Source organism: Archocentrus centrarchus, chromosome 15, assembly GCF_007364275.1.
Source record: "Archocentrus centrarchus isolate MPI-CPG fArcCen1 chromosome 15, fArcCen1, whole genome shotgun sequence".
In the NCBI taxonomy this organism is placed as follows: Eukaryota; Metazoa; Chordata; class Actinopteri; order Cichliformes; family Cichlidae; genus Archocentrus; species Archocentrus centrarchus.
The window spans coordinates 17,190,142-17,216,962 of record NC_044360.1 but is presented as its reverse complement, the minus strand read 5'-3'; the positions used below and the strand labels follow the sequence as shown (position 1 = coordinate 17,216,962).

Sequence of the window (26,821 nt, the reverse complement as noted above, 5' to 3'; positions counted from 1 at the left end):
CAGAGATAAATATCAAATGTCTCTGAACAATCGACAAAACAACTTGTGTATTTTAAATAAAGTGCATCACTCATTCAATTTAGTTTATTTTATTTGGTTAATCATGCCTTACAAAACAAACATAAATTAACATGGCATAAGAAACCAGGGCTGCACAAAAAAGTGTAAACACTTATTTCCATTGTGGTCCCAGATCCTCTAAAACGTGTGAAATGCAAAGCGACCGTAAAGGCAGCTTCGCTACGCCGTTCGGTTTGTTCCACTCCGCCCCACTTTCACTACGTTGCTGGGCAACGGCAGTCAGGTGACAGTCTGCAGACAGAATATGGCTGACCCGTCAGTAGACCAATGAGGGAAAGGCCAAATTTTGCATAATCGATCTTATTTTCCTCGTCGTTTTTGACATTTGACCGTCTTAGAAAGCATTTGACCAGAGGTAGAGAAGGTAAGCTAGGGAGCGCTTGGTTTTTGTGTGTGTGCGTGTGTGTCTCACTCTGTTTCGCTCGGAGCAGCACCAGCAGCTACCGTTGGTGTTGGCTAGCTAAGTTAAGCTAGCTGTTAGCCAAACAGTCTCCGCTTTCTTTATGGGGAACAAATTCTGCTAACAAGAAATGACATTTAGGCAACTTTGTGTGGATACCGCAAGTTTCCTTCCTCATACTTGTAACGATATTGCGGAGCTTGTTGTATCGTAGCATATCTGTAAGACCACAAAGTTAAAAGGGAAGTTACAAGTTAGAATTGGATTTATCTTGTTGCGTTTCAGTGGCAATAGAAACTAGTCAGTATCTGAATACTCACACAGTCTTCTCATTAAAACTTCGGAATGAATTTTTGGATAAGGTCTCCAGAACTGTAATCTGTTCGGATTTATTCTAACGTAATAACCACTGGAAGGTGTTTTCGTTTGTATTGTTTTGCTTAAATTGGCTCAAATGTCTTAGAATAGAATAGATACTGACATCATATTCCAACCACTCAGCTGAAGTGACTCAGTTAAATTTTCTTTCTGGCAAATACTGGCTTTCTGGCTAGGCTAATCTTAGCTATGTTAGTCCACATGCTGTAAGCACCTGCTGCATCAACAACTAAACATGGAGTTATATTATAAAGGCGTGTAACGCTCCGTGTTAATAAAATAATAATAAATCTATACATTTGCAATAGCACTTGCAATGTTGGATCACTGACGTCAAATACACGCTTCTGTTAGGCCCTAATGTGACACTTATTACCAGCGAACTATGGCCAACCAACATCAGGCGGTTCCTACTGCTGGAAAATGTGTGTACCGAAAATACAAGCGCCACACCACAGGAGAAAAGTGGTTGACCTCTGGAGGTTAGGCATGTGGCACTGTAGTAGTGGGATACCGACGGCTTCTTTCCAGTCGAGAGTTTTAAACCTTTGACCAGAGGTCATGCTGGCTGTTTAGATGTGGGAGGCATCCTGGGTTTTTATTTGACCATGTTGATGTCCTTGACTCTGATAATGACTGCCAAAGTCCTATCAGAGACCTTATTGTTAACTACTGTAATTTTTTTAAAATCTTGGAGCAATGAGATTCTATTACTGATATTGTACAGTTTAGCACTCAAATGTATACTCTAATTTTTTTTAGCAGATGCATCTGATTGACTATTAATAGTTTTTTGGGGGGGGGTTTTGTTTTGTTTTTTTTGCACATTGTTTTTAACTTATTGAGGGACTTAAATATAGGATAAACTTCCTCAGTTCTTACTATATTCCTGTGATATCAAAAAATTTTTTTCAAAGTCTTAAGATACGTTGCAAACGAGGGTGAGGGGAGACTTGTTTCTGAATGATGTCCTTACAAAAACTAGAATTTCTATGCTATTTTCATTGGCATGCTTGCAAAGTCAGTGGATTTGTTCAAGACAGGCTCAAATACAAATTAAAGCAGCTTTGCAGGCTGAATTATTGTAGACAAACATTCATTTGATTTCAGTTTGGATTTTCCCATTAGGGTCTGTGAGGCATTTAAGGGCTCTTTTGAATTATTAAATCCATTAAAAGAAGCACGTGATCTGGTTGCAGATGAGTGGGTTGCCAGAGGGAATGGCAAATGGCCCGAGCAGGAGTGAACACTTAGAGAAAGATGCTCAGATTTGGGAGAGACCCTGGACTATTGAAGAGATGCGTCAAAGCAGCGACAACTGGTCCTTGGCAGCTGACTCAGGGGTAAGTTTGAAAGTTCGGCCCCAGCTCTGAAACAGCAAAAAAACAAAACAAAACAGGAGTTTACGTATGTACAAGATTATGATGTGTGTTCTGGTTGAAATGAAAGTCACCTGCAACTAACCTTAGCTTAAAAATGTCTAACAGTTTTCTTTTCTTTACAGCTCTTCCTCTTCCTTCAAGACTTCTCACAGAGAATGCTGTCAAAGACACATGAGATTGAAAAGCAACTGGACAGTCTGATTCGTGACACCAAGACCACAGACAGCTGCTTGCACTCTGTCTTTAATGACTTTCTGATGCTATCCAATACACAGTTTATAGAAAATGTAATGCATATCATTTAAACATTTACACTGTAGTTCAATTTTCATTGATTTACTATGGCTGTGCATGACAATTCACACTACTTGCTGGTGCACTATTGGAGCCACAAGTGCTTCAGGGTCTCTTTTGGGGAAACTTACATTATGTAATCTATCTTTTTACTTTTTGTCCTGTTTCAGAGAGTGTATGATGAAGAAGTAGAAGAGACTGGTCCCAAGACTGATGCTTCAGAAAAGCAGCCTGAGCAGGTACATTACCATTTAGAATGGCAGCACACATTAATCATATTTCTTGAAAGATTCCCGTAACTGTGATGATGTTTGGCTTTTCTTAAGGAGAAAACCCGAGAGCAGAAAGAAGCAGAGTTGATACCTAAGATGCAGGAAGCTGTGAATTATGGTCTTAAAGTGCTGGAGTCAGCCTTTGAGCAATTGGATATTAAAGCAGGAAACTCTGACTCGGAAGATGAGGAGGTATCAGACAGAGCGGAGGCCATCCTAGAACCCAAGGTGTGATTTTTTACTCTTGATGCAGTAAAGGAGATTACTGTAATTGCTATAGAAAAGCATTTGATAATTTGTTTTTACATCAGTTTAATTTAGTGTGTCTCTCCTGTTTGCCTGCCTTTTAGGATCTTTATGTAGACAGGCCACTTCCGTATCTGATTGGTTCCCAGGCCTTCATGGAACATGAAGATGTTGGACTTGGTGACCTGTCAAGTGATGGTAAAGTACTCCTTACTACTGATTACAGCTTATTTAGGCATTCACATAATATAGTGTTTATTTCCAACACTGTTTTTCTGTCACTGTCTTTTCAGAAATGTCAGTTGACAGTGACAGGGACAGTGTGATTGAGAGTGAAGATGGCAAAGAAGAAGTTGTAAGATCATTTTCACGTTCTTTTACAGACTATATAAAAATGAATCTATATTGCAAAAAAAATTCCCATTTTTATTTATTAATTTTTGTAATACTTTAACAGCATTCAGATGATGATTTTAATCAGGAGGAGGAAGTTCACAATAACATTAAGAAGGTAAAACCTATATGCCTGTTTGTCTACTATAGTACATGCTAAAGAAAAATTTATAACTTTGATTTTTTTTTTTTTTTTTGGTCCTACACTCACCTAGAAATCCTCCATGGTGAGTTATGAGGAAGACGAAGAGGAAGATGAAGATTCCGATATATTTGGAGAGTCAGACAAGGAGGATGACGAAGACACACAAGTATGCCTGTGCTCATAGAAAGGAATAACCAGAGTACTATAGAAATGCAGTGTTTTTGACTTGTATGTACTTTCAGTCTGAAGTCATGCTTTGTCTGCTCTGTTTGCTTTTGTGTCACGCTAAGAATACGGGCCCGTCATCGTTTGCTGATGAGCTAGCTGCCCGAATCAAAGGTGAACCGTTTAACAAACCCGAAGGAGATCGTGCGTGTGAGTCCTATCACTATGAAACTTTTTAAATATTCACCCCCCCCACTCATATTTCATTTTAGTGAAAGTCAAAGCATCCAAGTTTACTTCTAAGATTTACCCGTAAGCGTTAGAGCCATGAGTGGCGTCATTGCATGCGCATGCTTATGGATATTTTTTTTTTTCTGCCATGTCATACATGGGAAGCATTGGCATCTAAGAAGAACAGTAAAGGCAGAAAAAAGCCAAAGCCTGCAAAGCCACAGGGTAGGACACTCATTCATCATCACTAAATTATGATTTTTGCATTAGTGCCTCTCCCATTATTTATTTCCAAAGCAGGTCTTTCATTTCCAATAGTCTCAAATTTGTTAATTTCCATTGTAACAGCTGCTGAGGAAGACAGTGATGACATGTTTAAGCCGCCGAAGATGGATGACTACGATGACGACGACGATGATGATGAGTTCTCACCTTTCGGAGGGAAAAGTGGCCTCTTCAGTGGAGGAAAAGGCTTGTTTGATGATGATGACGAGGTAACTAAATTGTTTTCATTGGTTTCTATGATCCAGCTTATCTCCACAGGGCAGAGACTCTGGCCGGTGTGAGTTTGATTTATGTTGTATTGCTCTACACCGTTCAGGGGGATCTTTTCTCTGAGGCACCAAAACCTGCTGTGCCTCAAGAGAAAAAAGCAGTGAGCGAAAGCGCGAAAAGCACAGAACAAAATACAGGTAAGACAACATTATGCATAAGATGTGTACAGATGTTTTTAAAGGTGGACCAGTAGATTAACACATACCTTTTCTTTTCCACCTAAGAATCTACCAAATATATAAAGAAGATTCCAGCAGGGGCTGTGTCAATATTCCCAGGTAGTAGCAGTTACTTTTATTAAAGAACTAAATGACTAAATAACTTTTATTTTTTGGTTTGCTTCCTTATCCTCAAACAAAGCCAATCACTTTCTGCCAACAGAAAACAGCCTGTTTGGTTCAAGGAATGAATCTGAGTCAGAGGAGAGCAAACAGAACGGGACTCCTACTCTTAAGACCAATGCCGCCTCCAAACAGGTTCCTGCTAAAGCTATCGGAGGAGGAGGTGGGCTGTTTGATGATGAGGAAGACGACGATGATTTCTTCAGTGGTAAAAACCTGAAAAAATCTGACTCTGGTAAGTTATGAAAATGGGAACATAAGTTTTACAGTCAAAGCTGAAAGAAGTTCCACAACCTGAATTGACTTTGTGGTGATTATTTTTACCTTCAGAAAAATCCAAACCCAAGAAAGCTGTTGATCTTTTCGATGATGACAATGATGATGGTGACATTTTTAGTGGCAAGTTCAGTGCAGCACCTCCAGCTCAGAGCACAAAGGAGGCAGTAGCAGAGAAGGAAAAACAACCTGAGAAAAAGGTAAAGATAATCATACTAGTTTATTGCTGCTGCTGAATGGTTACTTGGTGTATAGTATGAGTTTCATACAGTCATTCATTGTTATGTTTAGATGCCTGCAGGGGCCATCTCCATGTTTGGTCCTGGGACTAAAAGCTTGCTCAGTGAGGGCCTAAAGAAGCGTCAGCCATCTACCAGCGAGGAGTCTGAGAAATCAGAGGAGGTCTGAATGGAACATTGTGTAACAATATACTCCTGACAAAATCAAATTTGGTGTGTTTTCATTTGCAGAATGCCAGAGCTTCAGGCAAAAAGCACTCAATTTGGCTTCATTAACTGGAATGTGAAGGATGTAGCATTGTAAAAAGTTTTTCAGTTTTTCTAATACACTATCAACTATTTGGAGACTGGGTTGAATATTGAATTTGACCCTTTTTCACATAAGTCTGTCTGTACAGTTTGATTTGTAGTTGTGCCTGCCTCTACAATGACTCATTCACTCATTTCTCAGGCCTAGATCCTATTAAATGAGCAAACAAGGGCCACATACTCCAGCACTGCCCAAAAATAGGCCAAATTCAATTTAGTCTGGAGAACACTGCTGGCTTTTCCTCCTAAGGACAGAGTTTACGTCTCATTGCTGTGTATCTGTTTTTCTCATAAGATTAAAACCCTTATTCTGACACTTTGAATTCAGAAAGCTGTTTATATTCAATTTTATATCATCATGTTGTGGATTTCAGAATGGTCTGGCTCCAGATGTTGGGAATGCTGCCATCAAGCAGCCTCAGAAACCCCAGGCCAGAAGCCTGTTTTCTGATGATGATGAAGATACACAAGTAAGGCTCTCAAACATCAGTGGGTAAAGACAGCACTGATACATTTTTATCACTATAAATGTGTCTGCCTTTCACAGGTATTTTCAACCAACATTAAGAGTCAGTCTAAGCCTGAAGCTAAAGGCCAGGGCAAACCCGCCAAGGCTCCTCTGTCTTTATTTGACGATGAGGAAGAAGAGGTGAAAATATTTCTTCGCAAACTTGAATCAAGTTAGGCTTATTTTGGTGAAACTACATCACTATAATCTGATTTGTCACTTTGCAGGATCTATTTGCATCTGCAGTTAAATCTAAACCAAAACCACCTCAAGCTAAAGCCTCCACACCACAGCCCAGTAAGCCCGTATCCAGCTCCCTGTTCAGTGATGATGAGGTATGAATAGATATTTTTAAAAATTTCCTGCTTCCTATCAGTATTTTATTAAATGTACAACATGATGCATTATTTTTCAAATTACAGGACCAGTGGATAAGTTCAAAAAGTAGTGCAACAAAGCCAGAGACAAAGACAGGAGGTATGAAATCCAGTGTGAGCGCCCCATCCAGTCTCCCCAGTGCCAAACCAGCTCCAAAGAGCAGCCTCTTTGACGATGATGATGATTTATTTGCTCCAACAAAAGAGCCGAGGTATTTCCAACGTTAATGACTTTCTCTTTCTTTATTAAAATTCATGCAAAACATTTCTACTCACTGTAAAATCACTTTTATCCTTAACTGCCCTCTTGTTCTGCCACTCTATAGTACGAAGAAACCCCAGAGGGTTGCTCTCTTGTTTGAGGACGAGGGAGATGATGATGAAGGTAAAGGCTCCCTGTTTGGCATCAAACCTGCTGTTAACAGAAATGCTGCAGCTCCGGCAAAAGTGAGTGTGCTCATGTATTTTTTGTTGTTGTTGTTCTATTTAACATTTGCTTTGATCCTTTGTGCCAGTGATTTTTTTTTTTATAGGCTTTTCAAGGTTTTTTATTTTATTTTTTTATTTTTTTAAAGATCCTTATTTAAACAGAACTGAGTTCTGTGTAATCTGTTACACCCTTTTGTTGTATTCAGAGTAAATTCTATAAATAACTGTTTTTTTTTAGACACCTGATGTGACCACTCAGTCTACGACAGCAGCAAAGGACAGCCCATCAGAGCAGGAGAAACCTGCAACAAAGACACCTGAGCCAGTCCCATCATCGTCGTCGTCGTCGTCATCATCATCATCGCCAGAGAGCAGTGAAAGTAAAAAGAAGCCTGCTGGTGCAGTCAGCCTTTTTGGAGGCATTAACGTTCTCCCCAACAAGCCAACAAAGAGCCCATTGGATGAAGACGATCAAGATGACATCTTCCTCTCTAAAGACAGTCCGCCACCAGATATCAAGACGGAGGAAAAGAAGGAAGAAAAAGTGAAAACGAAGACTGTTAGTCTGTTTGATGATGATGAGCAGGAAGATGAACCAGATTGGAGTGATCCAATATTCACGCCTAGTAAACCCATAACAAGAAACACTACAAAGGTTTGCCTGCTTCACAGTGAGCCTAAGAATGGAGTGAATTGATTGAACTGCATCATCTTGTTTCTCTTGTAGTCACTGCGTTAAAATGTGCGTCTTTATATTTTACAGCCTACAGATGAACGACCGCACACAAAGAGCACCGGCGTGTTCCAGGACGAAGAGCTGCTGTTCAGCCACACACAGCAGAAGGACAACGACCCAGATGTTGACCTATTTGCCACTTCCACGAAAACTACAGTCAGTGTATTTGATATTATTTGCATGTCTGTTTATGTTCTCTCTGGGGGTAACATATTTTATTCAACTACATACTGTGTCTAAAGGCAGATATGTTCTTTTTTCTAGAGTTCTAAGCTCAGCTCAGTGAAGCCAGCAGCACAAAGTCTGTTTGCAGATGATGATGAAGATGACCTCTTCAGCTCCACCAAGCCAAAAGCTCCGCCTCCAGTACTAATATGATCATTTTTAGTGATTAGAGTCTAGGCTTCTGTTACATTAGGAAGAAATAGCTGTGGAAATGGTCAGTAAACTCAGCATCTCTTTCCTTTTCATTCTTAGAAAGTAGCAGAGAAGCCCAGCAAGCCTATTGACAAAGCACCACTAGCAAGTCCAGACCCTGTAACAGAGACGGAGGTGAGACTGTACTAAAGTGCCCGTATGCTGTTTTGTTTTGTCTTTTAAAATAATTTTCAGTATGTTGTGATAGACACATCTATCTCATTGTTTCCCTTGTTGAACTACAATTATATTTCTACCTGAACATAAGAAATACCATCTTTGGATTAAATTCTGACCCTGCTGTAATTTGACCACACAGAAACCTGCACCGAGCCCTGTAAAACCGAAAGATTCCTCATCGAAGATCGGAAAGCTTCAAGTAATATTTTTGTTTTTATTGACTCAAAAGTCTTCATTCGTGACATTTCACTCTGAATTCTTCCGAGGAAAGCTTGTTCCCGCTTGTATGTCTTTCTTTTTAAGGTTTCTTCTGTCTGGGCTTTTTTCTTTTTTAATATTCCACCTGCAAAGCTTCAAAACGAAGAAAATTGTCTGCTTTGATTTGTGTTTCTTAAACAGAAAAACATATGCACACGCTACTTTGCGGTTTCACTCGTTGGCACTCAACCATCTTGTTCTTGCTTCACTTCCATCTACAGTCCTGGTTTCTCATTTCTCTCTGAATGACCTGCTGTTTGGAACCATGCTGAGGAACTTCATGAATAGAGATTAGCTGAAGATGTCTCGTTTTGAAGCGCATAGTTAGTCTGTTTTAAAGCGTTATAGCTCTCAACATCACACGTTTTTCACTTTGAATGTATTGTGTTTTTGTTCAGGCCAGTCTAATGATCAACCCTGCTGCATTGCTCCCTGGCGCAATACCCAGTATTCCAGGAGATGCAAGTTTATTCCCTGGCATGGCACCCAGTTCTTCCTCTGGAGTGTCCAGCTCAAGCCTGAGCCCAAGCCCTGCCACAACTCCAGCAGCAGCAGCTGGAACAGGCAGAGAGGGAGTGAGCTTTGAGACCCCAGTCCAAGTCACAACATTGCAGAGCGCACACAAGGTATGTTTTTTGATCCCTGATTCTTGTTGTAATTTTGGATTTCTGGGTTGATGTTGTTAGCGTGAATCTTCTGTCATACAGAGTCGTGCCAAAGGTTCTGCACTTCGGAGACCCCAGTCCAGAGCAGCAAGGCAGCAAGCAGCCCAAAGATCAATGGAGGATAAAGAAGAGACCCTAAGTGGAGATGGTTTTGGGCCAAACCCCATTCTGTCTGGTTTATCCTCACCTACATTAGACAAGTCCAACCATTCGCTCGTCAATCCAACACTAACAAGCTTAGCTGCACCTACAGCACTACCCTCCTCCTCAACTTCTCAACCTTTACCCTCTCAGAGCTCCCCTAGACCATCTGAACTGAAACTGCCAGTATCCTCCAAGGCTGAAAAGGCCTCTGAAAAGGACAGCAGCAGTAACAAGCTGCTGCTGTCTCCCAATGAGGATGACCTTTTTGGCTCTGACAGTCTGTTTGGGGGATCCTCAATCACTAACGCACCCTCCACCAGACAACCTACCAAGACGGCACACCCTCAGGCCAGTAGCGGGATGGGATTGAAGAAAGACAAAGATAAAAGCACACTCCCGTCCATTTTTGATGACAACACCGATGACCTTTTTCAAAAGGTTAAGCCAAGGTCAACCACTAAAAAAGCCAAGGTGGCATCCTTTTTGGGAGAAGATGATGATGATGATGATGATGATGACATCTTCGGACTGAGTAACAGTTCCACTCCCTCGTCTACAAGTAGTAAAGAAATCAAGAATAACAGTAGTTTTTCAAAGCAGGACATCTTTCAGGTACCTTTTATATTTTTGGAAACAAGATTATCTGTTATTCTCAGAATAACGTCAATTTCTTCCCCTGTTGGTTGAATTTGTGTGTTCTCAGGACGAAGTAGCCGCTGTGCCTAAAATTAACAAGAAGCACAAAGAGAAGGCCATTGATGCCAGCTTGTTCGACGATAATATAGACATTTTTGCTGACCTGACAGACACTTTAAAAACAAAACAGAAGTCCAAGGCAAAGGGAGAGACCAAGTCGATATTTGATGATGACATGGGTAAGCAGCAATAAAATGCATGCAGTTATTTTAATGGACATATTTGATAGTGGCTTTTCTCTTGTGTGCCTTTTTTTTGTTTGTTTTTTTTTTTTTGACTAAATATTATGTACACCTTTTTGTTCTTTTAAAGATGACATTTTCTCAACAAGCACAATTAAGCCAGTGGCAAAGGCTCCCCCTAAATCAAAGAAAACAACACCATCCCCGGAGAACAGCAGTACAGCAACGGATTCAAGCAACATTTTTGATGATCCACTTAATGCTCTGGGTGGGAATTGAACTGTTGTTTCCGAGTAGCAAGATTTGTACAATTGTGGATTCATTCTTTTGTCATTTGGATCATTGAAAGATATCAGATGCACTATTAATAGAGTATTTATTCATATAAATTCATATAAATAATGTGGCTTATTTTTGGCACTTAGACTCAAATGAAAATAATTCCAGCTTTTCCAAAATCATCCTGGCGTCATGGTTATTTTTATACTGTTAGTCTTTCCTATAGATAATAGCACTTTATAAGCATACCATATGCTTAGCCTCAAAGCTTGCAGAAGTTTAAACAGTAACTGTTTTGTTTGCATCCATTGGCTTTGCCATGTGAGATTTCATCTCTTTGGGTTTGTGCCATATCATGTTTTTTCTGAGAAATCATTGTGTTTACTTACTTAGTCATTTTTGACAATGTTTTTATTAAGAAAATTCATCCATTTCTTAACTTTGGTTGTGATTAAAAAAAATCATTTTTAATAACTAAAAAGAAACATATTTTAAGGAATCCTTATTGTGTGTGATTATTTCAAATTCAGTAAATTTCATATGTTAGACAGTTATGATCTTGAAATCCCTATAATTAAAGTAAAATGGGTTTTATTATTACTAGAGGTAAATTAAGGGTAAACTTGGAGGTGTGAAATCCTGTGCCTTGAGCACTGACATAGCAGCCCTTTTTCTCAAATGTAGTGTTGGATGTTTTTGCTGTCATAAGGATATACAAATTGTTAGACTTTTAGAAAAACACATTTGGAAGGATTTTATTTTAAATATATTTATTTCATTAGGAACGTGAAAAACAGTACTTGTGATGTCAATAAATATTTTAAAATTTTTAAGCCAGTTAAAATAGATATATCGACTCCTGTACATAAAATTATGCTTCATGTAATGTAAAGTCATGGAATCTGGTTTTGAACGCAACAATTTGTTGTCCCGCCCACCTCACCGTTCGTCAATTGGTTCCTTTGTGTGTCAGTCAGAGGAAGTCATAAAGGTGTTGTTCTCCGTCTTTGACAGGTATGTCGCCAATCAAGGGCCGCGGCGACAGACCCGGGGCGACAGTTTGTTATGTGTAGTTTTCACGGTTAAATGTGATGAGATGCTGCTTAGTTTTAACGGTAACGGGGGCCTCGACACAGCTACACAGGACGGACGGAACTGAACCCTGTGAAAGTAGCCTAGCAGCCTGCTAGCCTACCGCTGAGGAAACCATTGTTTGAGTTGTTGGCTAACATGGCAACGAAAGCTACCGTTAGCAGCGTCGGCTAGACGGGCTTCTCCATCGTGTTGCAGCCGACACTGGTAAGCGGGCTTTAACAATGTTGCGAGCGTCACTCAGTGTTTACAACCTATCGAGAGGACTGTGGGGTATTAAAACTGCCAGTATGACCTTTGCTTCTTAACATTAGCCTCCGGAATTGTACTGAAACCATTTCCAAGTCCATCCGTCTCCGTTGTCAGGCAGCTAGCTAGCAGAGTTCATGTTTTCCTACATGGCCTGTGGCTTCTTCTGTGGTCTTGTGGTCCTTTGTATACAGCTGAATATGGCTGAAGACGATGAGTAAATGTCTTTGTCTTTAAAAATTACAACCTAACCATTTCCTGTAGAGAATGAACTGCGTTGGAAACTCTTTTATGTCTGAATGAGTACACCAGAGGCCTCGTTTACTGACATTACTTAGCCGAAACTGTTCATATTCAGTTTTTATTATACCATATATCTGGGCTCCAGTGGTTACCAGTACTCCTGCTAGGCTCAGGTAGGGTCTCCAGTGAAGCAGACGATCAGCGTTCAAATGGTAATTTGGTTATAGTGCGCTCGGCATCGGTCCAATCAAAACCAGAAATTTATCATGTTTTCCAAAGGGAAAATATTTTTTACCCCCTTTGTCTGTCTGTCTTAATATAACTAATCTCACACAGGTTGTATCCTGGATGATGCTCTTTAAATCATGTGATAGAGATGCACTGTCAAAGGCTGTGGTCAGTCACAGGACACCTCATACCAGTGATGGGCTTATGTAACACATCTGATCTTCTTGAATTTTGGCCAGGCCCTTTTAATGCCATACTTAATATTTAATGAGAAGGTTGAATGTGTCTCCTGATACTGACAATGCCCTTCTTTTTTTCTGAAAAGACTTGGTAAATAATCACAAACACTACAATGAAGTTTCACTCATAAGGGCAGTTTTTCGTTACACATGCAGTAAAAACGTGATGTAATTTTGTATGCTACAAGTTGTCCATTGCTTTTATTAGCTGAACATTAACTGAAGAATGTAAAAATGGTGTAACGTGCACATGCACTCAAAAATGACCTTGATGCTAGAGGTTAACTTGTGAATGCAGAGCCAACTTGTAAGTGCCAGTGCTTCACAGTTCATTTTGTTTATGCATTTTTAAGACCTCAGACAAGTTAGTGTTGCTTAAATGAAGGCTTTTACATTGTGATGTTCACATGTTTCTTTCCTCAGATGTGGTCGTCTTGCATGATGCGTGATAGTCGTGAAGCCACTGAGCAGTCTCTCTCTCCCTCATCTGGGGGCGCCCCCCCAATTTCGCCATCTTCCTAAAGTCAATCTCCCACCCTGCCAAGATGACCGACAGGAAGGAGCCTCCCTTCTTCAATGACGACAGTGTGGGAGCGTTTCAGTATAAGCTCCCTTTCTATGACACTATGGAGCTCTTCATAGAGACACTGACAGGGACCTGTTTTGAGCTGCGTGTGTTGCCCTTTGAGGCAGTCATTTCAGTCAAAGCGAAGATCCAGAGGTTGGAAGGTACAGAGCTCACTAATGTTTGCATGTTGTAGTCTGTAGATGGGGGAAGGTTAGTTGTCTTACAAGCCATATTATTGCACTGATTGAGAAAATTGGATGTATAGGTTATTGTAAAAGCTTTGCAGTTTTCCATAGTATTAGTCTGAATCTTCTGAGGTGTGCTGCATTGCTTTGTGGAGACAGGGTTGCACAACTGTGCTTTACTTTAAAATTTTCTAGTTGTTTGTGCTGTTGACTTGAATTGCAGATGCTAATTGGGTGTAAGGAAGCTTAAAAATAAGTGAAAAAAGAAAGTATAAAACATGTTTCCACTACTGTATGACTTGATCAGTCTTGATTGGGGTGTACAATTTAATTTGCAGTCTGAATTATCCCCATTGAATAAAAATGGAAAAATAAATTTGGAATGAACTGTCCTAATTTAAAACCCATGCCTCATGATCCAGCCAGTGGGTACTTGTTAAACTTAAGGTCACTCTGACACAGAGCATTGCTGCTGTTCTTGTTCTATATAAAATGGAACCAAAAATGGTGAGCTTGCTGAGTTATGACATCAAACTAAGATATAATTTGTAGGTACACATTCGTTTTACATTCAAAACTATGTGAAAAGGTCATTGTGTTTGCTGAATCATTCTTATATCATTGCCACAACAAATCTGGGGACTTATTTGCTGGCTTGTCTCTTGAGGGAAACAGCAGAGGCACCAAAAATGGACACACAAAATCTGTTCTGTGTTAAAAGGGATTTGGCCACATGGATTGTATGTATGTTGTCTATAGAACCTTTTTTTTTTTTGGGGGCGGGGGGGGGGGGGGGGGGTTAAAACTAAAGCCCCCCCCCCCAAAAAAAAAAAAAAATGTCAGATTCCTTTTGTAATGGATTGAGATGACCTTCATTATCCACATTCCTCCCTGCTGCTTTTTTCATTTGTGGTCAGAAAGCCCTCTGCGTGTGATGAGGTTTGTCAGCCAGGCCTGTCTGTTTGTGATTGAGCATATCACTCTGCAATGAAGAGACCACTGCTCGCTCACCAACACTGGCTCACCTCCAGCACCAGGGCAGTGAGTTCACTGACTGTGGGCACAGAGAGCTTCCTGACTACTCATAAACTGCTTTTTATTCCAAGCAGTACCTCTAGAGTCTTTGTATTCAGTAGGCTGTCATGCCTGTACTGGAGTCTTATTTTGGTCCCCCTTGGAGTAATATTAGTTCCAATTTAGACATGTTTTATAGTTTTAGATGCAAGATAAGCTGACCTTTGTAGCTTTTTTTTTTTTCCTCTCTTCTCACTTGTCCCTATCTTTAAGTTGTCAGTGCTTCTGTTCTTTACTGTGTGATTGCATAGTTTTGTCTTTAGGGGGCAGACATTAATCATCTTTAGGCATGTGCTGCTACTTCTGATTGGCACATGCCCATCTTGTCTGTAAGATAAGTGAACTTTGTCTTTGAAATATGATCAGGTCTCTGGTTGTTTTCTCCCCTGTCTTCTGTCTGACTGTTAAAGGTATTCCTGTTGCCCAGCAACACCTTATTTGGAACAATGTGGAGCTGGACGATGAACATTGTCTACATGACTATGGGTAAAACTATTCTTCCTGACCCTTTGTGTCCTTCAGAGCACTGCCACCAAGGCAAAATCACAAATACACTGAGGCTTGTTAGAGCGGTTACAGACAGGCAGTGTTCGAAAACTTCCTGTGGACGTTTAGTGTCATTTGGAAGTGCACATTAAAAGCTTCCTGCTGTGGTGACTCAGTTTTAATTCACTTCAGCATGCTGTGGATGAGCCAGAGATGTGGCATTGGGTGAGACAAACAACATGCCGTTCATATTTGGAGAATTTGCCCTCTCTGCTCTTGTCAGTTTATAAGATGCAGAACTCACCCTTCACTGCTCTGCTGGCTGCAGATGGTGATATTGTTATGAATGCTTGTCACTTAATTTTCCACATGAACAGCCTCTGGTGAGATCTCATTCGGCACCCCTATCACACTTTGCAGAATGCTTTTTAAGTTTGTGAAATGGAGGGGTAGAGTAGGCGATGAAACAACTGCTTAGATGCGCCAAATGTTCCAGTGGGATTCCTGTTCCTGTACTTAAGTTCATCTGGAAATCATCCTGTCCCTTGAAGTGCTGTTTACTTTAAATCAGCCTCTGCTTCAGAAGTAAAGCTTTTTACACTTACAGTAAATGCATTATTTCCTTTTCTTCCATAATAGTTGTGTATACAGTATATTATTGCTTCATATATTAAGTTAGTTCATATAAGTTCATATATTGAATATCATTTGATTTGTTTGCAGCATTGCGGAGGGCTGTACTTTGAAGCTGGTCTTAGCTATGAGAGGAGGCCCGATTAACACCAGGAGGGGTAAGAAGACCAAAGAATTGTACAGTCACATGATTGAATGCTTTTAGTTTTAAATTGTATGTCCTCGATGTTTATTATTACATAAAGTATCTTGTTTTTTTGCAGTTTAAACCCCCTCTCTTCTTTTGTCAGTAACCATGGAGGACCCAGTCAAAGAAGTGGCTGACCTGATGGACAGCACAAAGGAGGAAGGCTGGGAGAAAAATCTGGCTAATAAGCAGGTCACGTTTGTGGTCTGTCGTGAGGGGGACCAGCTAAATGTCTTCCGCGTGGTCGACAGGGGAGATGGTACCCTGACCCCTCTGTCTGAATCTCTGAGGTTGTGATATTATCTGTTCGTTGTGCATTTTAATATTATGTTTCTAAATACTGTAAATATGCACATAAATTGACTTGTGAGCACAGATTTCTTTTGTTCTTCATGGTCACGTAAGGTAATAACTACATCATTGTTTGACATACAGGCATGGTGAGATATTTAGCATTAGCTGTAAATTGTTACAGCTGACTTCATGTCTTTTATGGTGATTAAATGTTGCTGTAAGCACACCCAACTTGACTACCATCATCGCCACCACCCAGGAGACAAAACTTCTAAATTAAATTTTTGGTTGATTCTGTTGAATGTTTTCCAGTGGTGGCTCAGTGTTCAACGTGTATGGCGAGGAGGCTGGAGAGAGTTCTGCAGCTGCACAGCAGAGTCTTGAGAACTCCATCACCATGACCAAAATGAAGCTGCTCAAAGCTAAGATGGAGGACATGAACCTTAACAAAAAGGTAGGAAGCTGCTGGGATCAAAGAACACTGAAATTATATAATTTGTCTGACATAGTTTTATAAAGATAAGCCAGTACCCTGTATGTGGAAGTAAATGTATCAACCTTGGATCCATTATCTGTCTTATGTGTACAGAGCTTTTCTGTATTAAGATTTAATGCTTTCAGTCTTTGCAGCTTAGTATTTTGTTTCATCACTTTTAATTTGACAAATTCTGATGATCTTAAACACGGAGAGTGATAGTCTACAGCCATTTTGCATAAAACAAATATGATGCACTAAACGCTAATTTTCCTCAGTATGAGGGTAGAGAGTTTCTTTTAACGCTCATAATTTAATTTATGCAAGCATCTTAAATCTAGGGCTGAGGGGGTAGTATGAAGGTTTTTTTTTTTTTTTTTTTTTTTTTTTTTTTAAATCGAGGGCAAATATGATACACTTGAGACAGCCGTCTGATATAATTTAACTGTCTCTATCCATGCCTGTCCTGCAGAAGTCAGCAAAGGTAAAACCGCGGGCTCCTGTCAGCCCACATCCCTGTTGCAGTTCTTATGGAACTTCCAGCACACGACACCATCATCGCCTCTTGCGTTCACTCCCTCAGATCAACCAGCCTTGGCAGTCAAATGCCCCTCTACCTCCAATTGTAGACCATGAATCCGTGGACCCCACTCTGGCCTCTCCTGCTGCGACCTCTGCCCATTTGTCCATCCCTAGACGACCACCCCCCTCTTTCTCCTCACCCTCTTGTTATATGCTTCAGGAGGAGGAGCCGTGGGAGACATGCCCACCTTTTGCCAAGATTCGCCCCCCTCCTAAAGTGTCCCGGTTGGACATTGGAAGCACCAGGTTGATGAGGGACTGTGTATACCCTCAACTCCCTCCATTGTGTACCAGGGGGCCACCTGACACCACATTTGACCCAGTTGATCCTGCAGGCGAAGCAGTTGGGCTGGGTTTATTGGAGGAAACTGTTGGGCTTGTGGCACCAGCTCAACCTGGCGCTCCATTTGGGGACTTGTCAGACCCTCTGAGTCTGGACGTGTCCACCCAGCCAGAGGGAGGTCATCAGTCCCACAAGGATGAAGCTCAGCACCAACTGCCACACTCCCCTTCTCCAATTAGTCCCTGGACATGTGGGACAAGTGAAACACTCAACAGCAGAGCTGATGGGACACAGTTTAGCACATCCTTTCATATCAGCCCTCCCTCGCCATTACCAGCCTCCACCTCACTGTCACCTTCAGCCAGACTGCTGTCTCAGCCTTTTGATTCCACACTTTCCTGTTTACAGCCTAATCTTCAAGCACAATCCTCAGTGAAACAAGGCAGCACATCTCCTCTCTCTTCAACCACCTTGTCAACTCATCCAACACGCATTCGTGGTGTTAAAGTAGAGTCACCTGGCAAAAGGCCAGAGCTCATCTCTAAGAGAGAAGCAAGAAACATCACTAAAGTGGCAAACCAAGCATATAAGGAGCCACTGGGATCGCTAAACAGCTCTGAGCTCTTGGCTTCTCTCTTCAAAAGGGCTCCAGACATCAGCAACAGCAGGGACTGTCTTGGAGAGAGCCTGGGACTTGCACTGGCTTTGTCTCCAGCCACTGCCTCAGGACAGGGTAGCCTTGGCTCCAGGCTGCCATCCATCCCGGCTAACAGGCTTCTGCAGGATGATCACATAAGGCAAATGTCACCATTGCCCCCAGCATCAGCCTCTTACATGGTGAGCACAGATGAGTGTTAGTTGCTGAGATTGGATTTATGGAATTGTGTTGCTCTACAAAGAACATTTTAGTATTTGTGGTGTTAGCTTCTGTCATTTAAGTCTAAGTAAGGGTAATTGCTGCAATCGAGTTTGTTTGTCCCAACCCAAAAAGAATGTTGATGATTAAATTTAAAGTAGAAGTGGTTTTTGTTGATTGTCACACTTTAGGGCCAACAACTTTTTCTACCACTATCAAAAGGATGAACTAAGAATGTCTTTTGTTCCATCCCTCTATCCCTACATGTAGGTGGATCCACTGTGCTGGACAAACTGACACAATATATAAATTACCCCAGAATAATTTTCTGCATTATGTTCATTTAGGAAAAAAAAAAATCATATTGTAACAAGATGTATACCAAAACATGCATATCTTATTGGCCAGTATCAACTGATCATATTGGTTGTGAAATCGGAGACAAGTTGGCTTTCAGTACCTCTTGCCTATTCAAACTCTGCTGTGTGAACAGTAATAGCTTTGTAAACCCTTTCTGAGCTATGGATAAGTTCTTGTGAAGATAGTGTGTTTATTTTTTGTTTAAGTAACTATTAACAAATTTCCAGCATTAAAATCACATTTTCAGAAAAGTTGAAGACAGCAGATGTTTTACTCCAAAAAAAAAAAAAAAAAAATTTTAATATTTCTGCTCTTTCCTCAGACCACCAGCACTCTTGCATCAGCTGGGGCAGTCATGACTTCATTTGGGACTATAGGTAAGGGAGATCCAAACAGCATCAGTATTTATGAAGTACTTGAATGGGTAATTGAGTTGTGAACTTTGAAGCAAAGTGCAACATAATTTGCTGCAGTTTGGAGGTAGATGTAACAGATTAACTGTGAACTAAGGTGGTGTACTTTTAAAGGTGCAGTCACATACAGAGAGTGTAGTTAAGTGGAAGACCTTAGTACATATTGTCAGTGCTACAAAAGTATGTATTATCTCCAAGTAAACTGCTCACTTATTTGCAGTGGCTACTGATATGTTTGGTTTATTCATGATTAGATTAATACGCACAGATCAATACACTGAGTAGTGAGTCATGATTATCAGTCCTTCAGTAATCTTAGTTTTCTGCAGGGAATGGGTGGTGCTCAAATGTAAAAGGCAATCAGGTTTGACAAGGGCTTCACATTGATCAGTTTTCAGTCTCTCCAGTCACAGTCTTTTGTTTTGAAAAATGCATAACTGTTAGTCATTTTTAAGTGTATTTGTATTTGGCTTCCAAGGAGCCAGACTTCCCAGTAAATTTTTTTTTTTTTTTGGTGATCTTGTGCAATAAGTTCTCCAGGCTTTCTAAAAGTCTTTCAAAAGTTTTCTTTGGGCATTGGCTGCTTTTTTTACTCAATTTTACCTGAACATTTTCAAATGTGTCAGTCAAGCTTGAACATTCCTGATTGACAATGGCTTCACATTGATCAGGTTTCAGTCACTTCAGTCAGTCTGTTTTGAAAAATGCATAATTGTACAAGTCTCAAGCCACCCTTGATTTCTTTGTATTTAGCTTCCAGCAAATCTGGTCACTCACTAACCATCAGACCTGAATCCACTCTGCCCTCTCTTGTGTTGTGATGGTGAAAAGTGCACTATCCCTCCACTGTGAATCTATGCGTTTTGTGGGCTCTTTTTAAAAAAAATGTTTTTAAAAAAAAAAAAAAAAAAAAAAAAAAAAAAAGAAGCATCCTCATAACTTGATGGTTCTACCTTGATACTTGGAGGATGTTCTCGCATCATAAACAGTATCACAACTTAGCTTTCAGCTTACTTGTTTTCTCAGTCCTTTGCATCATTCATGGATTCTTAAGTGAAAGCCTTCTCAAACTCATTTCAGTTTTTTTTTTTTTTTTGTTTTTTTTTTTTTTTTTTTTTTTTTTTTAAATATGATGCCAAAGGAATTAGTCATTTATGTTTAAGCTGAGAAATCAAATTTATTTTTTGGAAAGCAGGGAAACAGTGGGCTGAATAACAGGCTGGAAATGGTTTGGGAAAACTCAAACCCTGCAGCAAGTACTCTGGAATTTGGAATATACAGTAGATCAGCCAAGTCATCAACCAAGCCCCAATGATGGGGCTAGGTTGGTAGGTTATATATGTCCAAAACTGCTTTGAATAAAGCTAGTAATATTATGGTAACATATTTTTAATTACTCCTATCATTTCCTCGTAATAAATTAACTTCTTAATTTGTTACTCATTAACCCATCTGCTGAAGGATCAGTGAGCTCATGCTGTTCGTCATCTGTCCGTCCCTCCTTGAGTATTGATCAGAAGTGAATCAAACTTGAATACAGTGATCAAGTAAATTATTTTGCCTATGACCTACTTATGACCAGAAAATACTTGGGACAAAAAATTCTTTCTGTATATTACCTCATTGCCATGCGCTTCTGAATTATGAATATATCCAGTAAACCAGTTTCCATAAATATTTTCTGTGCTCCGTTAAAATCACTGCAACCAAGGATTCTGACACTAGTGACTGATCTAAAGCATAAACAATAGTGAGCAGTTTCAGTGACGCCATCAACTATGACAGTGACAAATGAAACAAGCTACTAAAAAAAATATATATATATATATATATATGCTACTCTCTGCAGTTTACCATGTCTCTACTGCTGTGTACACACAAATGTACATATCACCTCCCCCAGTTTCCTCCCAGGAGCAAAGAAAACTCAATTGGGTGCGCCTTCTAGAACATTCACCTCAACTGGAAGCAGCAAAGTCTGGTAACTGTGATCTCTTATTTTATTTTTGTCGATTTTTCTTTTGTTTTTGTCAAGTACTTATGTATACTTCTGTGGGGAGAAGAGTTTACTCAAGAGAAGAGCCTTTTTTTTTTTTTTTTTTTCTTCCTCTCTCTTCATTGAAATGGAGCAAATCTGGAAGAACCCACTCTATTTCAGTTGAGATAAAGAGGCATTTTAGTAGTTGCTGTGCTGGTGCAAAGGTGAAGGCTTGGAAGTGGAGATATAAGCCCGTTTGCCAACAGTCATCATGCGAAATGTCAACTCTGTCCAACAAAAGTGATGAGTGGGTGATATTGGTGAAGACTCAAAGTATACTGTGAGTGCAGTCTCATGTGTTTTACTGAAACATGGTTGAACCAAAGCATCTCAGACTCTGATGTGGTGCTACCTGGTTTCATCCTGATGCAGTAAGACACAGATGCTAAAGCTAGTGGCAAGAAAAAAGGTGGGGTTCTGGCTTTATTTGTGAACCAGAGATGTCGCAGTCCTGCACATATCACTGTCAAGGAGAGGATGTGTTGTCCTCACATTGAATTATTGGCAGTTGGTACATAATATGGTCACATACCAAGAGAATTTAGTCATCTAACAATCCTTGTGTACATTCCACCCAAGGCAACAGGTGACAGGTTCTCTTCTGGAAACCGATGAGAACAGTATGGACGTTGACAGACAGGTTGATGGTGTTACTGAATACATCAACTTCTGTAGAGACAGTCATACTTAGAAAAACTGTGCGCTGTTTCCACAATAACAAACCCTGGATCACTAGTGACATGAAGGCAATCCTAAACCAGAAAAGGGTAGCTTTCAGAGCTGATTACAAAAAAAACAGCTCACACAGGTGCAACGTGAGCTGAAGAAGAGATGAAATGACAAAAGTGGAATACAAAAAGAAGATCGAAAGGAATCTACACTACAGCATTATTCATAAGGTGTGGAGTGGAATCAATACCAGCTCAGGCTACAACAAAAAGAAATGACAGCTACTTATGGAGATGTGGAAATAGCTGATGAACTTAACCAGTTCTTCAATAAAGTTGACTGGTCACACCCGCTTCCACCACTTGGCCTTTACATCACACATCATGAAAACTTTGGAACAGCTGATTCTACACCTGCTGAGACTTGAGGTCAAAGCCAAACTCGATCTGCTGCAGATTGCATACAAACACCACATTGGAGTAAATGATGCTGTCTTCTACCTGCTCCACCGAGCCCTGGCTCATCTGAAGGAATCTGGCGCTTATGTGAGAGTTCTTTGATTTTTTTTTTATTTTTTTTTTTTTTTTTCAAGCACTTTCAATACCATCCAACCAAATATACTCAAAGATAAGCTCACAGAGATGGGTGTAGATTGTGTTTCTGGGACATTGAGCAGCACGGGTGCTCCACAGGGGACTATCCTGGCTCCATTTCCTTTTCACACTGTATACAGTAACTTCAAATATAATTCTGAGTCCTGCCACATCCAGAAATACTCAGATGACACTGCCATTGTGGCGTGGATCAGAAATGGATGGGAATCTAAATATAGGGATCTTGTTAAAGCCTTTAGCGACTGGGGCCACAAAACCACGTCATACTGAGCACCTCTAAGACAAAGGAAATGATTGTAGATTTCCAAAGATTAAGGCCCCCTCTCCAACCTGTGATAGTTTGTGGGGTGGACATAGAGGTGGTAACAAAATAAATATCTAGGTTTACACCTAGATAACAAACTAGGCTGATCCCTGAATACAGATGAACTATACAAAAAGGAGCTGAGCTGTCTGTTTTTGTTAAGAAAACTAAGATCTCTTGACATCTGCAGTAAAATGCTGAAGATGTTCTATCAGTCTGTGGTGGCAAGCATGATATTCTATGCTGCAGTCTGCTGGGGTGTCAGCATCAGAAAAAAGGATGCAAGGAGACTGGACAAACTAGTGAGGAAAGTAATTGGAGTCAGAATGGACACACTGGGAGATGTGGTTGAAATGCACACTAAAGATGTTAGAAGTCATCCTGAGCAACTCTGATCACCCACTTTATAACATCAGTTCTGGAAGACTCCTCTATACAGAAAATCATTTGTACCCACAGCCATCAGGCTTTTCAATTCTCATACAAACAGCAGATGAGCTGTGTCAGACATATGAAGTTCCCTCTGGGATCAATCAAGTTATTCTTAATTAAATGTAAACAATTTGAAGTTAGTCTTACCACAAAAGAGAATGTAGATAATGTGATTCGCACTGACTATAGTTGAACACTCTGTCTGGTAGCAGATGCATGATGGCATACAGCAGAAAGTGTACAAAACAAATAAAAATCCAGTCGCATACCCCAACCTGCTTGACAGCAAGCTTGCTGTACTTTGATCACAGAGCTGTCAGATTTATCTGTATGTTCCCACGTCCCCTTTGGCTCACAAACCTAGCAGAGCTGAATGCTTCCACAGACAGGATTATCATGGGTACAGGCTGACAAAATGGTGTTTCCTGACTAAGGAAATGAATAGTGTTATTTTCAAAACAAGGGTGGGTTTCCTCGCGGAAATGTGAAAATGCAACCAGTATGACCAATTTTGCAAGAAACTATAATTACGATACATCTAGCTTCCCTCAATAATACATTTTACAATGCACACTTGATTATAAAACGAGCTTTAAAGACCTGTGAAGAATTGCTTAGAAACCTTGGTTTTTTTAACCAAGCTTTCTAAATTTGTGTCTCAAATGTGTTTCAAATTTGTGTCTTTTTAGACACAAATTTGACTGTTTTTACCAGGTGAGTCGCATGTGGCTAACATAATGCACAAAATGAAGATAACTGCTCAGTTAAATTGCAGGAAAAGATTGAAAATGGTTGAAGGCTGAGCTTTCAGAAGAGTGCCGAGAGACTGGAAAACATATTGCATTTTTGGTCACCCTCCAGTTTGTGATGTCACAACAGGTGTTTTGCCTTTTGACAGCTGGTGAAAACAGCTGCTTGACGTGCCTGATGCAGTTTGGTCAGAAGCACGATTTTCCCCAGAGCAGTCAATGATGAGAAGTGCTCTCTTTCTCCTCCTTGTGACCCCTGTGTTGATCTAACTCTTTTATACCTCTGTGTCTACAGTGATGGTTCTAACCTGAACAAATTTGAAGTCTGGGGAAGGTTCAACAGGCCTAAATGAGAGGAAAGTGCTTTGTCAAAAAGTAGAAAAAAAAGTTAAAAATGTCCCCAAAGTGTTCAGCTGTACTTTGTGCACAAATAAAGAACAATAGAAATTGTACCATTTTTGGGAGCCATTTCCCAAATGGTGTGCTGTGAGTCAATGAGATTTTTTATGACAGCTATATATTATTGTGATATAATTTTTAATTTAATCAGTTTGTATGCACTCATTTTCCCAATACATAGGTAGTATTTGTTAAATAATTATTTGTAAACCTGCCATCAAAGAGAACCTCAGTTCCTCAGGAGCAAAAGTAGCTTTAGGAATGCAGGTGCATACGGTTTTGGCTTGCCCTGTGGTGTTTGGTCATTTCACTCTGGCATCTGTATTGTTAATAAATGGTGTTTCCTCTTCTCTCAGGCACTCCAACATACCACCTACCTCCAGTCAAGACTCCCACAGGCACCAAGAAGAAGAGCTCAAAGCACTGCTTCCTCTGTGGCAAGAAGACTGGGCTGGCCACCAGCTATGAGTGCAGGTACAAGTACCCGCAGCATTTCCAGCTGCGCTCACTCACACACTTGCTGTCTGCCTCTAAATCACATCTCCCCCTGCTGTTATCAGTCGTGTCCTTGAAGCGAGCCTTTTAGTACAAAGTGGTCTTTTCCTTGTTCATCATTTTGTCCTGCTGCCATATCCCCAGCGATAACACATCTCTGTGCACTGCTTATTCTGCCACAAGTTATTAGCTTTATCAAAGTTTGTCCTCACCACATTAATATGGATCACTTGCCCCCCCTCAGGCCTTGTCCAGGGCGTACATACTGAGTCTGATGTAACACTATGTAATCTGTTAACATTTGCCACTTGAAGTTGTGAAGTTCCCAACTGTGTTCAAGAGAGTGCTACAGCTTAAGTCAAACTGTAAGCCATTTGTGATTAAATGAGTAATGTATCTTACTCGGTTAGTTTGAATAAGTGAATTAAATTGGAGAGCTGAAGAAGTGTTGCTGTTTTTACTAATGGCCTGAAATCTAGTCTTTGCATTTATCCTCTGCAAAAAGCTTGCTGAGAGTTTTTACTTACTATCAAGTCCCAAGAGGAATATACTGTAAAAAATATATTTTTTGCATACATACTGAAATATCTATTTAAATTTTACAGGTGTGGTCATAACTTCTGTGCAGTTCATCGGTACGCAGAGACACATGACTGCACTTACGATTATAAGGGTGCCGGGCGGCGCTTTCTGCAAGAGACCAACCCCCTGATCAGTGCTCCGAAGCTGCCTAAGATCTAAACCTTCAACCGTCTCCTCTCACAGGGGAGGATGTGAAGAACTTCAAGTTAAACTTAAAGGATGGAAACGATTCTGCAGAGGCATTTCTAAAGGAAAGAAGGAACTCTTACACCACTGTGTGCTCTTTTTAATCAGCCAAGTTTGCTTAAAATTTAAATAAAATATTCTGTAAAGCCAAGTGTGAACAAACCAGTGGACTGAAACGGCACAGAGCTAATTATCACCTCTTGATAATGTGAACATATGTATCCTTTTTTTATGTTACCCTTTTTTTTTTTCCTTTTTAAATGAGAAAAAAATAATCTGTGCATGTATGTAGGTAGTTTTTGCTAAATATATCTGCTGCACGTTCAGACATACCTATTTTAGGCTTTTGTTTTTGTTTTTTGTCTTTAAAATTGGGACCGCTGACTTTATCTGACAAGTCTTTGAGAGATGCACTTTAGAACTATGATATTTATATATACTGACTTTCCTTATTGTGAGGGAAAGGTGGCATACATTTGTGTTTGTCTTACTGTTTCTTGTCCTTTTCAAGTTTTTTTTCATATATATATCTATATTCTGCACATTTTAAATATCTTTCTTACATGGGCACATACATACCGGCATCACTAATGAAATCTTTCTGAAAAGAGAACCGTACACCCACTTAATGATGAAATACTTAATATTTATTAATGATTTATTTAATTAAAGGTTGGTTTTAAAATAGGGTTAAGTATGCAGTGTGTGTAGGTGTGGATGTCAGTCATCTGTTTGCCTATTGAGTAAACTGTATTAGGAGTGGGTGTTTGGTTTTGGTATTTGTGTCTACAGTGAGGTGGTTGCCATTTAAAAAAAAAAAAAAAAAAATTTGTAAGTCTTTTTTATTGCTCAGCTGTTTGCAAAAACTTTAAATGCTCGTAAAGTATTTACAGGGGTTTGATCTAATAAAGTTTCTTTCCAGAAACACTGTGTCACCGATGTTTGTGTAAAATCCAACAGCTGGCCTAAAATTGTAATTCTGACGGAACACTTTGATTTCTTATTGAGAGAAATGCTTAGTTCACCTTCTTACCAGAGATCCTCTTGTAATTTCCTCACAGTGTTCTCAAGCTTCACTGTTTTAGGTCCTCAGCACATGCATGCTGAATATTTGACCTTTCCTAATTCTCACCCTTAATAGTTCTCATCAGGCTGCTGTGAAGTATGTGGGGAAAATGATTTCTGTTTTTTTGGTCGCGTTAAACACTCCCTCCTTCTGACTCAGACCCTCAGCCAGTTCCTTAGCAACAATTTGAACATTTGTTAAACCTCAGGAAAAACCTAAGCTCCTATTGAGCTGCTACCTGCTAATTTCTGTAAATCAGCAG

General features: G+C 40.1%; 2 protein-coding genes across 4 annotated transcripts; both read left to right on the top strand.

The window, feature by feature from the left end:
* Nucleotides 1-309: 309 nt before the first annotated feature.
* Nucleotides 310-11,016, top strand: washc2c (WASH complex subunit 2C). 2 transcript variants are annotated; one of them, XM_030748107.1, is made up of 31 exons: nucleotides 310-445; nucleotides 2,059-2,202; nucleotides 2,364-2,528; nucleotides 2,706-2,774; nucleotides 2,862-3,035; nucleotides 3,158-3,251; nucleotides 3,347-3,408; nucleotides 3,511-3,564; nucleotides 3,662-3,757; nucleotides 3,882-3,966; nucleotides 4,153-4,212; nucleotides 4,336-4,481; nucleotides 4,589-4,679; nucleotides 4,767-4,820; nucleotides 4,924-5,118; nucleotides 5,214-5,359; nucleotides 5,451-5,561; nucleotides 6,082-6,177; nucleotides 6,255-6,356; nucleotides 6,443-6,550; nucleotides 6,638-6,804; nucleotides 6,919-7,039; nucleotides 7,260-7,676; nucleotides 7,785-7,913; nucleotides 8,022-8,123; nucleotides 8,235-8,309; nucleotides 8,494-8,553; nucleotides 9,011-9,238; nucleotides 9,320-10,033; nucleotides 10,125-10,296; nucleotides 10,430-11,016. In XM_030748107.1, exons 2-31 carry the CDS (start codon nucleotides 2,059-2,061, stop codon nucleotides 10,576-10,578), a joined length of 4,386 nt encoding a protein of 1,461 aa, XP_030603967.1. In that variant the 5' UTR covers nucleotides 310-445; the 3' UTR covers nucleotides 10,579-11,016. The 2 variants fall into 2 exon arrangements, with proteins under 2 accessions (XP_030603967.1, XP_030603968.1); XM_030748108.1 differs by lacking the exon at nucleotides 8,494-8,553.
* Nucleotides 11,017-11,530: 514 nt separating this feature from the next.
* zfand4 (zinc finger, AN1-type domain 4) lies at nucleotides 11,531-26,383 on the top strand. 2 transcript variants are annotated; one of them, XM_030748223.1, is made up of 10 exons: nucleotides 11,533-11,877; nucleotides 13,053-13,358; nucleotides 14,867-14,942; nucleotides 15,666-15,733; nucleotides 15,866-16,052; nucleotides 16,369-16,510; nucleotides 17,004-18,233; nucleotides 18,935-18,989; nucleotides 24,587-24,704; nucleotides 25,331-26,383. In XM_030748223.1, exons 2-10 carry the CDS (start codon nucleotides 13,175-13,177, stop codon nucleotides 25,464-25,466), a joined length of 2,196 nt encoding a protein of 731 aa, XP_030604083.1. In that variant the 5' UTR covers nucleotides 11,533-11,877; nucleotides 13,053-13,174; the 3' UTR covers nucleotides 25,467-26,383. The 2 variants fall into 2 exon arrangements, with proteins under 2 accessions (XP_030604084.1, XP_030604083.1); XM_030748224.1 differs by lacking the exons at nucleotides 24,587-24,704; nucleotides 25,331-26,383 and adding an exon at nucleotides 24,127-24,573 and having other exon boundaries at nucleotides 11,531-11,877.
* The last annotated feature ends 438 nt before the right edge of the window (nucleotides 26,384-26,821 follow it).

What these genes read in the sequence shown, in the direction of transcription:
- zfand4 (XM_030748223.1), top strand. Translation starts at nt 13,175, where the DNA reads ATGACCGACAGGAAGGAGCCTCCCTTCTTCAATGACGACAGTGTGGGA. An exon ending in CCTCTGTCTGAATCTCTGAG is followed by an intron (nt 16,053 to 16,368) that starts GTTGTGATATTA and finishes AATGTTTTCCAG; the next exon opens with TGGTGGCTCAGTGTTCAACG. An exon ending in GCCACCAGCTATGAGTGCAG is followed by an intron (nt 24,705 to 25,330) that starts GTACAAGTACCC and finishes TAAATTTTACAG; the next exon opens with GTGTGGTCATAACTTCTGTG.
- washc2c (XM_030748107.1), top strand. Translation starts at nt 2,059, where the DNA reads ATGAGTGGGTTGCCAGAGGGAATGGCAAATGGCCCGAGCAGGAGTGAA. An exon ending in GGCTGTGTCAATATTCCCAG is followed by an intron (nt 4,821 to 4,923) that starts GTAGTAGCAGTT and finishes TTCTGCCAACAG; the next exon opens with AAAACAGCCTGTTTGGTTCA. An exon ending in AGTCTGAGAAATCAGAGGAG is followed by an intron (nt 5,562 to 6,081) that starts GTCTGAATGGAA and finishes TGTGGATTTCAG; the next exon opens with AATGGTCTGGCTCCAGATGT.